This window comes from Globicephala melas, chromosome 12 (assembly GCF_963455315.2).
Source record: "Globicephala melas chromosome 12, mGloMel1.2, whole genome shotgun sequence".
NCBI lineage: Eukaryota > Metazoa > Chordata > Mammalia > Artiodactyla > Delphinidae > Globicephala > Globicephala melas.
In genome coordinates this window covers 51,328,320-51,344,030 of record NC_083325.1, presented here as the reverse complement: position 1 = coordinate 51,344,030, position 15,711 = coordinate 51,328,320, and the positions used below count along the sequence as shown (strand labels likewise).

At 40.0% G+C, this 15,711-nt stretch overlaps 1 protein-coding gene across 4 annotated transcripts in view; it reads left to right on the top strand.

Moving 5' to 3' along the window:
- The window catches only part of MSH6 (mutS homolog 6), a 98,364-nt gene that overhangs the window by 81,763 nt on the left and 890 nt on the right, over positions 1–15,711 (top strand). For all 4 annotated transcript variants that reach the window (XM_060309594.2, XM_060309593.1, XM_030857728.3 and 1 more), the window contains exons 2-7: positions 6,018–6,217; positions 8,454–8,623; positions 9,888–12,432; positions 13,655–13,920; positions 14,974–15,091; positions 15,383–15,472. In XM_060309594.2, coding sequence (XP_060165577.1) covers positions 6,058–6,217; positions 8,454–8,623; positions 9,888–12,432; positions 13,655–13,920; positions 14,974–15,091; positions 15,383–15,472 — 3,349 coding nt within the window. In that variant the 5' untranslated portion in view covers positions 6,018–6,057. The remainder of the gene's footprint in view (positions 1–6,017; positions 6,218–8,453; positions 8,624–9,887; positions 12,433–13,654; positions 13,921–14,973; positions 15,092–15,382; positions 15,473–15,711) is intronic.

The following is a 15,711-nucleotide window of genomic DNA, read 5'->3' as shown; positions in this document are numbered from 1 at the left end:
AGGAATCCTAACCACTAGACCACCAGGGAACTCCCTGATATAGTGCATCTTTTGCTGGCGATTTCAGGGCAGGTTGGGGCTGTGTAATTTTTCCGGAATTGAGAGTGAGCCTCCAAAGGCCTTGCTCTGACTCTGGGCGGGGACGTAGGGACGCGATTATAGGGAAGCCTGCCCAGAGGTGTCTTCCTCGCCTTCTCGGCAGTTCAGCGCTGTTCCAGGGCTTGGCTGGCCTTTGTTGGAGGAGCGGGCGACATTTTGAAAAGCTCACATTTACTGTATCCCAGGTATTGTATTAGGCATAGTGTGTAATGGTAGCCATTTGAAAGGATGAAGAAATAGTGGTACAGAAAAATAAAGAACGCATTCAGGATAAGAAACTTGAGTAGTTGATTTACAATGTCCTGCGTTTTAGGTGTTATACAGATTTTTCAAAGTCTACGTGGAATTACAGTGTTATTCTCCTTTAAGCGACCCTCTCAAGTTTATGTAGTTGTGTGAAGAGTAGCAGGATATGCCACCCCATAATGTGCCTCTGGCATAGAGGTTATTTTGAACTGATAATTTTTGAGAAACTGGGGGACACTGGAGAAGCTCTGAGAGCTATAGAAGTTACTCTTCTGTAAGGGAAATTTACATTTAAAAAGGAAATCTCCATTTGTAAGGATGTCTCCCTCTCTGTACTAGGAAGAGAAGAGTGACTCTAAATCATCCGAAACTTATTAAATGGAGAAGGCACTGACTGAAATCTGCATAACAACCATACCCTTGTTTTTTGTTCTTTTCCTGGTAACCTCCCTTATCTGTCCCCGCCACCCCACCTTTCTTTTGTCTTTATAAAGCTGCAGATGATGTTTTAAGATGGTGACTCGGGCCATCTCTAGGAGTTAGTTTTCCTTAGTATCTCCCACGTTTATGGGGAGGTATACATGTTAATAAACTTTTGTCTGTCTTTTTCTTGTTAATCTTTTTTTTTTTTTTTTTTTTTTTTTGCGGTATTTTGGGCCTCTCACCACCGCGGCCTCTCGCGTTGCACGGGCCCAGCCGCTCAGCGGCATGTGGGATCCTCCCGGACCGGGGCACGAACCCGCGTCCCCTGCATCGGCAGGCGGACTCTTAACCAGTGCGCCACCAGGGAAGCCTCTTGTTAATCTTTTATTACAGGGGCTCTTAGCCAAGAACTCAGAAGGGTAAAGGGGAAAATATTTTTCCTTCCCTACATGTGCATCCTCTGTAACAGACTATTTTTCATGGTGAGAGATGCACAATGTGTTAATAATGTTTACTTAAACATGAATTTGATTCTTCCTGCATCCATTCTAAACGGATGGAAGTATTTATTGTATGGTTGTGCTTTATGTGTTGTATAGCGTATGCTCTTTGTTTTTTTGAGGTCTGAATTTAGGAGACTGGTAAAAGCATAACATTGTTTACACTTGACCACCTACTATGGGGACTACTTCCAAAGTATTCAGGAAAGATGGGCATTTGATACTAGGCTTCTAAAGAAACTCCATTCAGTATATAGATTTGGCTTTCTTTTTTTTCTTAATTTTTGAATTTTACCTTATTTTTGTATACATAGATTTGGCTTTTATTCAACAAATGTTAACGTATCTGCTCTGGCAGGCACAGTATTGGGCATTGTAGATCCTGGATATAACAGTGAATGGGACAAGCAAAAAGGCAATTCTAGAGCAGGAGCAGAGTTGGTGAGCTCCGTGTGCTTTGGGGGGAGGATGGGGTATGTGTGGGTCCGGGTAGGCTTTCAGCTCTCTAGGCTGAGACTAGAGGACAAGAAGAAGTTAGCCAGGCTACTGTGGAGGTGAGGGAGTTTTAGAAGCTGGTGCAGGAAGAGGAAGGTCCTGCAAATTGAGAATGAAGAGGAGGCAGGAGCCTTAGGTATGCAGAGATCCAGTCACCAACAGGCTAATGGGCTACAAAGACGTTTGGACTTTTTATGAGGGTCGTTGAACTCTTTAAAAGAAGTTGAGCATCTTTTAATGGTTATTTGTCATTTAGTTTTCTCTTGTGCTCCAGTGTTAAAGTGTTTTGCCTGGGTTTTTTTTCCCCTTAGTTACTTTGTCAGTCAGGTGTGATGCAAAAGTATTTTTCCACTTTTGTTGATGAGAGAAATGAAGGAGTCGAGGTGACATCAGTTTCAATAAATGGCTACAGGATGTATGTTTATGCACTCTAGGCCTGCTTCTCAATACTTTTATTTCTTCTGTAGTTTATTAAGACCATAATTGAAAGAGCTGTGAGCAAGGCTTCTGACAACTAAATCTGGGTTTTTTAAGCAAGTCTTAGCTAGTTTATTTTTCACAGTCTCATTTCAGTGATAATTATCTGTTGATTATGAGAAATGAGGGCAGTAAAAAATTTTAAGTGTATGCCTTGTACTCATTTATAGGAGTGGTGTGTCAGACATTGACAAGTTTTTTTTTCCTAAGAGCCTTTAGTTAAAGGTAACTATCTGCCCTAGTTGTAGGTGCCTTTCCTGAGAATTTTCATACAATTAAATCTATAGTAATACATTTTCCAAATAATATCACACCTAATATAATATTATTGTAAGAAAAGTATTCAAGCTTTTAAAAAAGTATCATTGTGGACTCAGTTTCACAGACCTAATTTGATTTAATCGATACTATTAAAACTGGTATTTAAAAAGATGCTGAACTTATACTTTGGTCAGTGGGAGCCTCTTTTAAGCTGGCTTTTATGATTTTTTAAATTATTATTATTTTATTATTATTATTTTTTTTGCGGTATGCGGGCCTCTCACTGTTGCGGCCCCTCCCGTTGCGGAGCACAGGCTCCGGACGCGCAGGCTCAGCGGCCATGGCTCACGGGCCCAGCCGCTCCGCGGTATGTGGGATCTTCCCCGACCGGGGCACGAACCCGTGTCCCCTGCATTGGCAGGCAGACTCTCAACCACTGTGCCACCAGGGAAGCCCTTTTATGACTTTTTAACATTGCCCTCAGAACTTTTAAAAATTTTTTGGTTGTGTTGGGTCTTGTTGCTGCACGCGGGCTTTCTCTAGTTGCGGAGAGCAGGGGCTACTCTTTGTTGTGTTGCGCGGGCTTCTTATTGCGGTGGCTTCTCTTGTTGCAGAGCACGGGCTCTAGGCGGGTGGGCTTCAGTAGTTGTGGCGCACGGGCTCAGTGGTTGTGTCTCATGGGCTCTAGAGTGCAGGCTCAGTAGTTGCGGCGCATGGGCTTAGGTGCTCCGTGGCATGTGGGATTCCTCCCGGACCAGGGCTCAAACCCGTGTCCCCAGCATCGGCAGGCGGATTCTTAACCACTGCGCCACCAGAGAAGTCCCTGCCCTCAGAACTTTTGAAAACATCTTTTCATTCTGATGAGGATGGTCAATGTCCCTGCTTCTTAAGCTGCTCTCCGAAGAACTCTGGTTTCTTTTAGTATTTTATGTAGACTTCCTTTCTAATAATATTTAGGAAACAGTTTCCGAGGCCAGTTTGGATGCTAATTTATTTAGGAAATAGTTTTAGAGGCCAGTTTGGATGATAATTTATTTAGGAAATAGTTTTAGAGGCCAGTTTGGATGATAATTTATATGGTCACTGTAGACCTAATGCGTAAGTGACGGGTGCCATAGTTATGCAAGCTGAAAGAAAGCAAGCCAGGTATGTGGGCAGAGGTACAGGTGGGCAGGTATGATGGGAGCCTTTGTTATTAATTGCTCTGATTACTTCTCTTTTCTCATTAGCTGTTTGAGGGTAGGGGAATTCTGCTCTAATGGTCCACCTTAAGAGGTAGATACGGACACTGATCGTTTGATTTCTAAAGTTGGCTTGAGAGCATGTTTCACGTTTGTGAAACTTGTATTTACTTACACAAGTTTTTGTTAGACATACCCAGTCTATCTTTTATTGTTTATAGGAGCAAATTCTAGCAGTACATTGCTATCTACTGATTCTTTTTTAAAAAGTAGATAGCCAAAAATCTTGCCTACAAATTTGGGGCACAACTAGTAATCAACACCAAGGTAATGGGCTGAAGAGGGAGCAAAAATAATGTGATTTTTAAAGCAAAAGCTTAAAGATCTGTTCACTGTATATTTAGCTTAAGTCATTTCTTATTTTTAATTGTATGAAGGCTTTTACACTTGTTTTTCTGAGCTGTCACCTTTTCCTCTTACTTTTTTTTGGTTTTTTTGCGGTATGCGGACCTCTTACTGCTGTGGCCTCTCCCGTTGCGGGGCACAGGCTCCGGACGCGCAGGCCCAGCGGCCATGGCTCACGGGCCCAGCCGCTCCGCGGCCTGTGGGGTCTTCCCAGACCGGGGCACGAACCCACATCCCCTGCATCGGCAGGCAGACGCTCAACCACTGCACCACCAGGGAAGCCCTCCTCTTACCTTTTTAAAACTGTCTTTAAACTCCCAAGAATATCAAACATTTGAGATATATTGTCATTTTAATTTTTAAATTTATTTTTAATAACTTTATTTTTGGCTGCGTTGGGTCTTTGTTGCTGCATGCAGGCTTTCTCTAGTTCCAGAGAGCGGTGGCTTCTCTTGTTGTGGAGCACAGGCTCTAGGTGTGCGGCTCAGTAGTTGTGGTGCACGGGCTTAATTGCTCCGCCGCAGGTGGGATCTTCCTGGACCAGGGCTTGAACCCGTGTCCCGTGCATTGACAGGCGGATTCTTAAACCGCTGCGCCGCCAGGGAAGTCCCAGCTTGTGGTTTTCTGATACCAGTGTGTGATAGACTTTGTGGTTAAGTGGCTACCTGCCTAAGTTAAGGGAAAGCCTGCTTGACAGTTCCACACGGAGATAAGGGTCTTTGTATCCTGTTAATTAATGGATATGTTAGGAAGGATGAAGCACTTAAGGTAAGAAGTCTGAATGGTGCAGACACAGCTCCCTGTTTGAAGATGAGCCTTGTGGTGTTTGACAGCAATAATTATAAAGTTGTGCTGGTTGCTATAGATTTCTAAGTTGAAAGAAGAATGTACCTTAAAGGCCCTTGATATAAGCACCAGCTGAAGCCACGCTCCTGTTCTGGTTTCTTTTCTAACTGTCCAGCATAGGGATTTCCATATTCACATTTTTTTGAAGAAAGAAATACTTTAATTTTATGATTGGGCCTGATTTTATAAGGTGGCCTCAATTGATGATTCAAAAATGTCTAAAATATTCTTTTTGTAATGTGCTTATTTTACATTTGTAGTTATTCAGCAAAAACCTGTAAGCGGGCTTAGAAAATCTTGGTATATAGTACTTGAGCAGGGTTTATCAGTTGTTGTCCCTCTCCATCACTGAGGGATTCTTGTAGTCTGTCACTGGACACTGCTACCCTTCTCCCTCTCCCTTCCCCTCCTCTCCCTTTCTCAGGAAACCTTTAGGGCTAAATCAGCTTTTGTGAAGATTGAATCTCCTGTTGATTCTGTAGGCATTATGTACTCAACTATTTTGGGTACATTAGGCACTTATCTCTTGACTTAAGTTTTTCCATAAAGCTAGATTTTTAGGGTGAGGGTGGGGGTAGTAGTGTGCTATAGGCAGCTTTTGGAGTATTTGGAATACATTGGAGCAAAGTCGATAATATTGAATATAAGCAGCAAATTTACACAGTCGGTATGTTTGGTATTAATACTTTGGGTCAGATCCTGTTCCTATGTAGACCATATTTGTAGTACAGGTGTTACTCATTATAATTTGGATCACAAGTACAATGAGTTTATGTCTTTTTCCTGCTATCAGTAGTCTATCAGAATTCTGCCACAGTTTTTAAACCTTGAATAATTCTGAGATAGTCTCTAACCTTGTTTCTCTTAATAAACATTGTGATATTTGCTTATGTTTTTAAAAATAACTTGAAAATGTTTTTTAAAAAATCATTAATTCTAGAATTTCTGTTCCTGTATATTAATGCCAGAAAATTTCAAAGGAGTCTTAAAGATACCTTCCTTAAAATTGCTTCTTTGTAGGTAATTGCCTTTAATGTAGCTTAACAAAATATTAACCAAATTATGTATTTTCTTTTGGCAACAGTTCTTGTGACTTCTCACCAGGTGATTTGGTTTGGGCCAAGATGGAGGGTTACCCTTGGTGGCCTTGCCTGGTTTACAACCACCCTTTTGATGGAACATTCATCCGTGAGAAAGGAAAGTCTGCCCGAGTTCATGTACAGTTTTTTGATGACAGCCCAACGAGGGGCTGGGTTAGCAGAAGGCTATTAAAGCCATATACAGGTAAAAGATTCACTCTGCAGATTGTGTATGCTTGTGAGAGAGAGAGCATGCACGCACACATGAGTCTGAGTGTTAGTGTCTCCCATACAGTGGAATTAAGCATATTTTACTCGAATAAATTGCAGGAGTGGTGTGGTGAAAGCTTCTAGCATGGGAAAAGGATAAGATGCAGCTGGTCTTAAGCTGCATTTCCGTCCTTCTGAGTGAGTTATAGCAATATCATATCATTAAAGGAAAAATGATTTCATGATTGGATCTCGTGATTTGGACCAAAATGCCATACTCAGACATGAAAAGAGTAAATTAAAGTGTTCCCATCTTAAAGGTTCCAAAAGAAAATAAGTGCAGCCAAGATGCACAGAATATAGATCAGTGACATTCTGTAGGACAGATGGAGATGCATGCTACCTGGCCTTCAAAATCCTCACCTTATGAGCACATCTGCATTGAGGTTCACATCAGAAATCAGATTTCTGGAACCTTAACTTTCTCTTCCTAGGCCCGGCCTTATTTATCACAGACATCAGCAGTCCTGCATTTATAGCTTCACTTGGGCTGGGTGCACCCTATCAGTCTCTTGGGATTGTACAGTGCATGTACAGTATGACTGCAGGATGCAGTGCCTGAACAGTCCAGCATGTACAGGTTTTTCTCCACTATCTTCAGACTCTCCTGGCTAGGACATTGTTGAACTCAGTGTTTTGGAATCAGAACAATGTTCATTTTCCCAGAAACCTCTGGGAATCATGCCTTTTGGTCATAGTACTCTTCATCCTGCAGGGCAGAGACGGCACACTGAAGAAAGTTAAGTCCACACAGAAATCTGACATGCAGGATGGAAAGAAAATAAGGGAATTTGGTTCAGTCTTCTCCACTAATTTGCTGTATAATCTTATTTTCTGATTCTGTTTGCATATATATAAAATGAGAGAGAGTTGGACCAGATGATAAGTGAGGTCTTTTTCCAGGACTAATTTTGAGATTCTAAACAAAGCTTTGGCAAAAAAGGACTTTAAAAAGAGATCAAAAAAGTTTACATTTATGTTGTAATTATTTTATAAAACAACCCATGTGCATACTGCCCTCTGCCCTTTAAATATCCAGATCATTGCAATACATGTATGTCAATAAATCAGCAAAGAGGCATGCATGAAAAAAAGTAGGCCTTCTTTGGGGGGCATGGTCTTAGAGCTGTAGTTTGCATCAGAGGTTTCGGGGAATGACGATGACACCAGATAGGTGTGTGGGTGGGGTAAGTACAGCTGCAGCAGGTACTTTGGGAAAAGTTCAGAGCTGCTCTTAATGATTTTGATTGTTGGAGTTTGTAGTTTTGGTGCAGCTCTTTAGAGAATTGAGAAATTGCAGCTTTGTTTTAGTCAGCTTATGAACGTCGCTAATTCCATGGAAATTTAGGATGTCCCATCAGTTTTAGTATATAGAAAGAAGGGTGTAATATAACGTTTGGATCTGTTAGACAAATTCAGGTTCATTTTCCAACTATAGGTATATTCAGGTAGAAGAAGAGAAAAAGACATTCCTAGTTATGCCTCTTGGAAAAGAACTAAAACAATTCTGTATTATTGGTCTTGTGGATAGAAATTTTGCTCAGTGGATGGAAATGTCATTTAATACTATAGCTCTTTGAAATGAAATGAATAAAGGAAAAGTTTTACTTTAAAGTAGAGCAAGACATTTTGATGCTACTGTTTTGAAAAAATTTAACATTACAAGTCTGAACTGGGTTACTGTCCCAAAATGTAGGATTTTTTTTTTTTTTAACATCTTATCTAACTGCCTTGGGAACAAACTTATTTTTAATATCATTGCTTCATTTAAGTGACAGTGTAGTTTTTGCCTTCCTTAAGTAATGTTTTTTTAAAAAGGGTCTCAAACCCCCTTTAGATCTCATGCCTCACCTGAAGAGGAGGTGTGCCTAGGTGTTTCGGGTCACAGTCCCAGGTCATTATAGAAGAGAGACTAAGTGGTCCTGGGTGACCAACAGTTAAGGCAGCTTAAATGAGGTAAAATAGGTAATTTCAGTTTCACTGGTAGTTTTTCCCTGAAAATTCCTTCCTTGTAGGCTTTATTGATCTATCTGTATCAATCAGAAATAATGGGAGATTAAAAATTATACTTGATTGTTGTCACTCTTGTTCCTTAGGGCAAGTGCTATACATTGAGCCAAATATCCAGCCAACAGTTCCTATTTGTAAATAAATATATATATGTTTTTTAGGTTCGAAGTCAAAGGAAGCCCAGAAAGGGGGTCATTTCTACAGTTCAAAGCCTGAAATTCTCAGAGCAATGCAACGTGCAGATGAAGCCTTGAATAAAGACAAGATTAAGAGGCTTGAATTGGCAGTGTGTGATGAGCCCTCAGAACCAGAGGAGGAAGAAGAGACGGAGGTGGGACAGTGCTAACAGGCGGTTGTTACTTCTGTTAGGAGAGTGATGAAAAAGGGTCAGGGGCATATTAGAGTGGTATTTTCCATGTATCTATTTAGTACTCAAACATGCATACTTCTATACATTCCTGGACTGTAGGTCATGTTATATTATTTAGAATCTCAGCAGCCTAGCACCTCTTTTTACTTAAGTTCTCAAGCCTGCTAGAAAGACACATGCTGTAAAAGGCAGGACCATTTTGGTAACCAGTATAGAAAACTTAGGGACAGTAAGGACATGGTGATAAAATTGGTCCTGGTGTCTGGTAATAAGCTGCTGTATGAGGGTGTGGAAATTAATATCCAGTTTTATGCTCTAATACTTTTTGTTGTATTTTGGATTGGTAAGAATAGAGGTTGAGTAACCTTGAAATACAACCTTGGTTTCAAATATTAATGGTCACTATTTGAGTGAATTAAATCTTGTTAAGGAAATGAACAAATAATTGGTATATTTAAAACAAACACAGTCATCATTCTCTAATTTAGTAAATTAATGCTGTGTGCTTAAAAAGATTCATCTATAAGTTTGATTTTGTTTTATTCTATTCTAGATGAGATAGGCAATAAGTAAGTTAATATAATGAGTATTTTAAGAGAAATGAAAGAAGAGTTTCTAATCTTATTTTTGAGGTTGAAACCAGAGATCATAACGTTACTCAGATGTTTAGACCTGGATGGTGACTACAGAAATCATTTAGCCTCATACTGCTTTACGTATGAGGGAGGCCCATGATAATATGTGAATGTGCCTTGCCCAAGAAGGTACAGCTGGTTTGTGGAAAGCAAGGACTAGAACTAGGTTGATTTACTGCTTTTTTATACTAAAGAATTTATAAAATGGTAAACTTCATAACATGTCCAAACATAAGAGGAGAGGTGACCCTGGAAGAAAGATAACAGAAGAAGCCTGAAAGTTTTTTCCACAGCTATGACTGTTAATGAGGACATCGTCTATGGGTATTTGTGCTGTGTGGTCATCCTAAGGACTTCATCAGTATTGAATAGGATAGAACTCTCATGACAGAATCACTTAATCCTGTATTGTGATACTTGTTTTAATGTTAGGTGAAACTGAAATTGATATCCCTTGAGAAAGAAAATAGTTTATTTCTGGAGGTGGGTTCTCTTGATAGATGAAGTTGCAGCATATTGAGAGATTCCACAGCAATATTGTCATTTTCCAAATTTTACTTTGTTTTAAAATACTCTTCTTTGCCTTCCAGGCAGGTGCCACTTACGCATCAGATAAGAGTGAAGAAGAAAATGAAATTGAGAGTGAAGAGGAAGTGAGGCCAAAGGTGCAAGGATCTAGGCGAAGTAGCCGCCAGATAAAAAAGCGAAGGGTCATATCAGACTCTGAGAGTGACATTGGTGGCTCTGATGTGGAATTTAAGCCAGATGCTAAGGAGGAAGGAAGCAGTGATGAAATAAGCAGTGGAGTAGGGGATAGTGACAGTGAAGGCCTGGACAGCCCTGTTAAAGTTGCTCCAAAGAGGAAGAGAATGATAACTGGTAATGGCTCCCTCAAAAGGAAAAGTTCAAGGAAGGAAATGCCCTCGGCCACCAAACGAGCAACTGGCATTTCATCAGAAACCAAGAATACTTTGAGTGCTTTCTCTGCCCCTCAAAATTCTGAATCCCAAGCCCACGTTAGTGGAGGATGTGATGACAGTAGTCGCCCTACCATCTGGTATCATGAAACTTTAGAGTGGCTTAAGGAGGAGAAGAGAAGAGATAAGCACAGGAGGCGACCTGATCACCCTGATTTTGATGCATCCACACTCTATGTGCCTGAGGATTTCCTTAATTCCTGTACTCCTGGGATGAGAAAGTGGTGGCAGATTAAGTCTCAGAACTTTGATCTTGTCATATTTTATAAGGTGGGGAAGTTTTATGAGCTATACCACATGGATGCTCTTACTGGAGTCAGTGAACTAGGGCTGGTATTCATGAAAGGCAACTGGGCCCATTCTGGTTTCCCTGAAATTGCATTTGGCCGATATTCAGATTCCCTGGTCCAGAAGGGCTATAAAGTAGCACGGGTGGAACAGACCGAGACCCCGGAAATGATGGAGGCACGATGCCGAAAGATGGCACATATATCTAAGTATGACAGAGTGGTGAGGAGGGAGATCTGTAGGGTCATTACCAAGGGTACACAGACCTACAGTGTGCTGGAAGGTGACCCCTCAGAGAACTACAGTAAATACCTTCTTAGCCTCAAAGAAAAAGAAGAAGAATCTTCTGGCCACGCTCGAGTGTATGGAGTATGTTTTGTTGATACCTCGCTAGGGAAGTTCTTCATAGGTCAGTTTTCAGATGATCGCCATTGTTCCAGGTTTAGGACGTTAGTGGCACACTATCCTCCAGTACAAGTCTTGTTTGAGAAAGGAAATCTCTCAGTGGAAACTAAGATGATTCTCAAGGGTTCACTGTCCTCTTCTCTTCAGGAAGGTCTGATACCAGGTTCCCAGTTTTGGGATGCAGCCAAAACTTTGAGAACTCTCCTTGAAGAAGGATATTTTACGGACAAGTTAAATGAGGACAGTGGGGTGATGTTACCCCAGGTGCTTAAAGGTATGACCTCAGAGTCTGATTCTGTTGGGTTGACACCGGGAGAGAAGAGTGAATTGGCCCTCTCTGCTCTTGGTGGTTGTGTCTTCTACCTCAAAAAATGCCTTATTGATCAGGAGCTTCTATCAATGGCTAATTTTGAAGAATATATTCCCTTGGATTCTGACACGGTCCGTGCTACAGGACCTGGTGCTGTCTTTGCTAAAGCCAGTCAACGAATGGTGCTAGATGCTGTGACATTAAGCAACTTGGAGATTTTTCTGAATGGAACAAATGGTTCTACTGAAGGGACCCTGTTAGACAAGATTGATACTTGCTATACTCCCTTCGGTAAGCGGCTCCTAAAGCAATGGCTTTGTGCCCCACTCTGTAACCCTTATGTTATCAGTGATCGTCTAGATGCCATAGAAGACCTAATGGTTGTGCCTGACAAAATCTCTGAGGTTGTAGACCTTCTAAAGAAGCTTCCAGACCTTGAGAGGCTACTGAGTAAAATTCATAATGTTGGCTCTCCCCTGAAGAGCCAGAACCACCCAGATAGCAGGGCTATAATGTATGAAGAAACCACATACAGCAAAAAAAAGATTATTGATTTTCTTTCTGCTCTGGAAGGATTCAAAGTACTATGTAAAATTATAGGGGTTATGGAGGAAGTCATTGATGACTTTAAGTCTAAAATCCTTAAGCAGGTCCTTACTCTGCAGGCAAAAAATCCTGAAGGCCGCTTTCCTGATTTGACTTTAGAACTAAACCGATGGGATACAGCCTTTGACCATGAAAAGGCTCGAAAGACTGGACTGATTACTCCCAAGGCAGGATTTGACTCTGATTATGATCAAGCTCTTGCTGACATAAGAGAAAATGAACAGAGCCTCCTGGAATACTTGGAGAAACAGCGTAGTAGAATTGGCTGTAGGACCATAGTCTACTGGGGAATTGGTAGGAATCGTTACCAGTTGGAAATTCCCGAGAATTTCATCACCCGTAATTTGCCAGAAGAATATGAGTTGAAATCTACCAAGAAGGGCTGTAAACGATACTGGACCAAAACAATTGAGAAAAAGTTGGCTAATCTGATAAATGCTGAAGAACGGAGAGATGTATCATTGAAGGACTGCATGCGGCGACTGTTCTATAACTTTGATAAAAATTACAAGGACTGGCAGGCTGCTGTGGAGTGCATCGCAGTGTTGGGTAAGGTTTTCAAGAGGCTTGTTCCTAAAGCTTTGGTTAGTAACGTCCTGTGTTCCAACTGTATATTAAGATTGGAAAGTCCATTGCAAAGTCCTCATTGACTCGTATCCCTAAACTCAAGGGACACAGTATATATTTTAATCAAATTTCAGTTGAATTTGTAGTATTCGATAAATGCTGTTTTTTAAGCTATTTTTTGTCACACTAATTTAAAGCTATCCCTTGACCTATCACTCAGTTTTTGTTTATATATATCTATATCTGTATCTATATATACAGATATAGATATATATATATACACACCCTTGCATTCTTTTTTGTATTTCAGTGAATCTCTTTACATGAACGTTTCAAAAGATTTTAATCCTCCCTTTTTCTTTTAGCCCAAGTTGTCACACTTGCTTTTCTACAGTTGATTTCTAAGAGCCCTGATTTATGTATTTGTAATTTGGTAACCTTTTCAGCTTCATAAGTAATTTCCTTTTTCTTTAAATTTCATGGCCAAGTCATTTGGAGCCTTTGCTTGTTTTACAGTTTTGGGTTTTTTTCTGTTGTAAAAATGCAGCAACCATAGTTTACCCAAATTTGTACAAAACTATTTTAGTCTGAACACAACTGTCCAGAATAAAATGGCATCCTATTCTGTTTTTGAGTGTGTATATCTATCATGGTTTTTGACTGTGCCACATTACTTAAGCCAATACAGTTTTAAACAATTTGGTAGGTAGTGTAAAATCATCCCTCAGCTCAGGTGTTCAAAATTGGTCAATATATTTTCCTCTTAAGATTTTGCTTATTGTCAGAATATTCTGCTTCTAAGAAGTGTTATAGCTCCATGGTTATATCAAGGAGAGACCACTACAGCATCTCTCTGTTGTATCTTAGCTTTCCTTTGGCATACCTCTGGTTTAGATATTAGAGGACTTAAAATCTACTTTGAGGGGATATTTTCTTGGGCTTGAAATTGGAAGTTAATTCTCATTTCAGTACAAGTGCTATAAGACATGTAAAACATTTAGGCTGATGACTTATTTTTGTGCAGTTAAAACAATGTCACTAGAGTGCTTACTTTTAGAAAAAAAGCTGCCATGTCTAAAGGGCAAGTAGAGCATGCCACCTTCACTAAAAACACATTTCTGGAAGACTTATAGAAGTTGGGCCTTTGTGCTTATCAAGAAACCTCAAAAATAATGACGCTTCACTTTTGACCTCTCTTTAACAGATGTCTTACTGTGCCTGGCTAACTACAGTCGAGGGGGTGATGGTCCTATGTGTCGTCCAGTAATTCTGTTGCCAGGAGAAGATACTCCTCCCTTTCTAGACCTTAAAGGATCACGCCACCCCTGCATTACGAAGACTTTTTTTGGTGATGACTTTATTCCAAATGACATTCTAATAGGCTGTGAGGAAGAGGAAGAAAATGGCAAAGCTTACTGTGTGCTTGTTACTGGACCGAATATGGGGGGCAAGTCTACGCTCATGAGACAGGTAAACTTGAAGTTTTGTTACACCAAATTATTTGTAACACTTAAAGAGTGAATATGGTACATATTTAGGCCACCGTTTCCCAAGGAGCATATGATAGAATTCAGTCATTGACTTATCAGGAAGCAAAGGGAAACTCCTTGAGTCATGAAACTAAGAACTGTATTCTTATTGGTCAAATATTTGCCTGATGTTAAGGGAAGTATATTAAGAAGGTGAAGGTGGTTTCAGGCCATGAGTTTTTTTATGAACTCTGACTTTGATTGAATCCATTTCCTGTGAAGGCAGAGGTATTCATAATGAATGAAAATTATACAAATGTTTTATGTTTGTTCTTAAATTAGGTTCATTTCTAGGAACCCTTATACAAGAACCATTGCACTTGTTCATACAGGAAAGTGATTCATGACCTCTAGTTAACTGTTGGGAACTGCTTTTAGGGAAAACAATAAATATATTTTTCTGACCTTCTGCCAGGGGTTAGCTAGCTACTGAGCTAAATATGATTTAGATTTTAAAGGGTTGTAGAAAAAGAACGATGTGTAACAGACATTGGGCCCTTGACAGAAAATGTTTGCTGACCCCCTAACTCTACTGCACTGTATTATATTTCTGTACAAATTTGCTAACTAGAGAGGAGCAATAGTGTAGTAAGGTGGTTTTCAACCTCCTTTTCAGTTTTAAATCAAAAATCATCTAGAGAGCACAACAAAAAAGTACCTGGGAGTTGGGGTGTGTTCATCCTCTGAAACTGATTGTTTGGTCTGGAATTGGTTCTGGGCATCAGTAGTTTTAGGTTGAGAATCACCAGTGTAGTTGGTTAGCATATAGGTGCTGAGGTTTCAAATAAAGCCAGTTAGACCCTAAGCCTCATGCCTTCCTAAGCCTCACTTTTCCTACTTAGGTTTGTGAAGAATTTTTTTAGAGTGCCTGACTACTCCTAGTTAATAAAGATTTATTAGGGCTTATTATCTCTGTCTTCTGGATATACATAGAGATATCTCTATCTGTTCTCTAACACCAGTCATAAAAGACCTTTTTCTCCCTCATTCACAGGCCGGCCTACTGGTTGTAATGGCCCAGATGGGTTGTTATGTACCAGCTGAAGTGTGTAGGCTCACACCAATCGATAGAGTGTTTACTAGACTTGGTGCCTCAGACAGAATAATGTCAGGTGAGTTTTTTCCCCTACCTAAGGCTCTGTTATTTGACAGTTCATTTCTATATTTTAGGTGTTAAACACATCTACCTTTAAATAGGATGCTTTATTTAGTTTTTTTCTGGTGTTACGCAAGGCAGAATGCTTTCAGACATTTGAAAGCATTATGCAATTTTTAACATACTAGAAGTAATCTCTTAGTATCATGGTAGTTCATAATAGATTCAAAGGATATGAACCTAAAAGATGAATCTACTGTTACAACAGGATTCTTAAAATGATCACCTATTTGTGATTTTTTTTTAGGTGAAAGTACATTTTTTGTTGAATTGAGTGAAACTGCCAGTATACTTAAACATGCAACAGCACATTCTCTGGTGCTTGTGGATGAATTAGGTAAGATACTAAAATTTCCAAAACATTAGTACAAAGAATTATTTTTCTGGAAAATGGTCTGAAGGACACATCTCTTAAAGACTATGAATACACTCACCTTCGTCCACAGACCCCACAGTTGGCCCTAAGGTGGCAATTTTACAGGGATAATGAGAATATTTATTGGATAATGAGGCTATTTAAAGAGAACTAAAAGGAAGTTTCTGAAGCGCAGTGGTACTCGAGTAGTATTCCTGAAC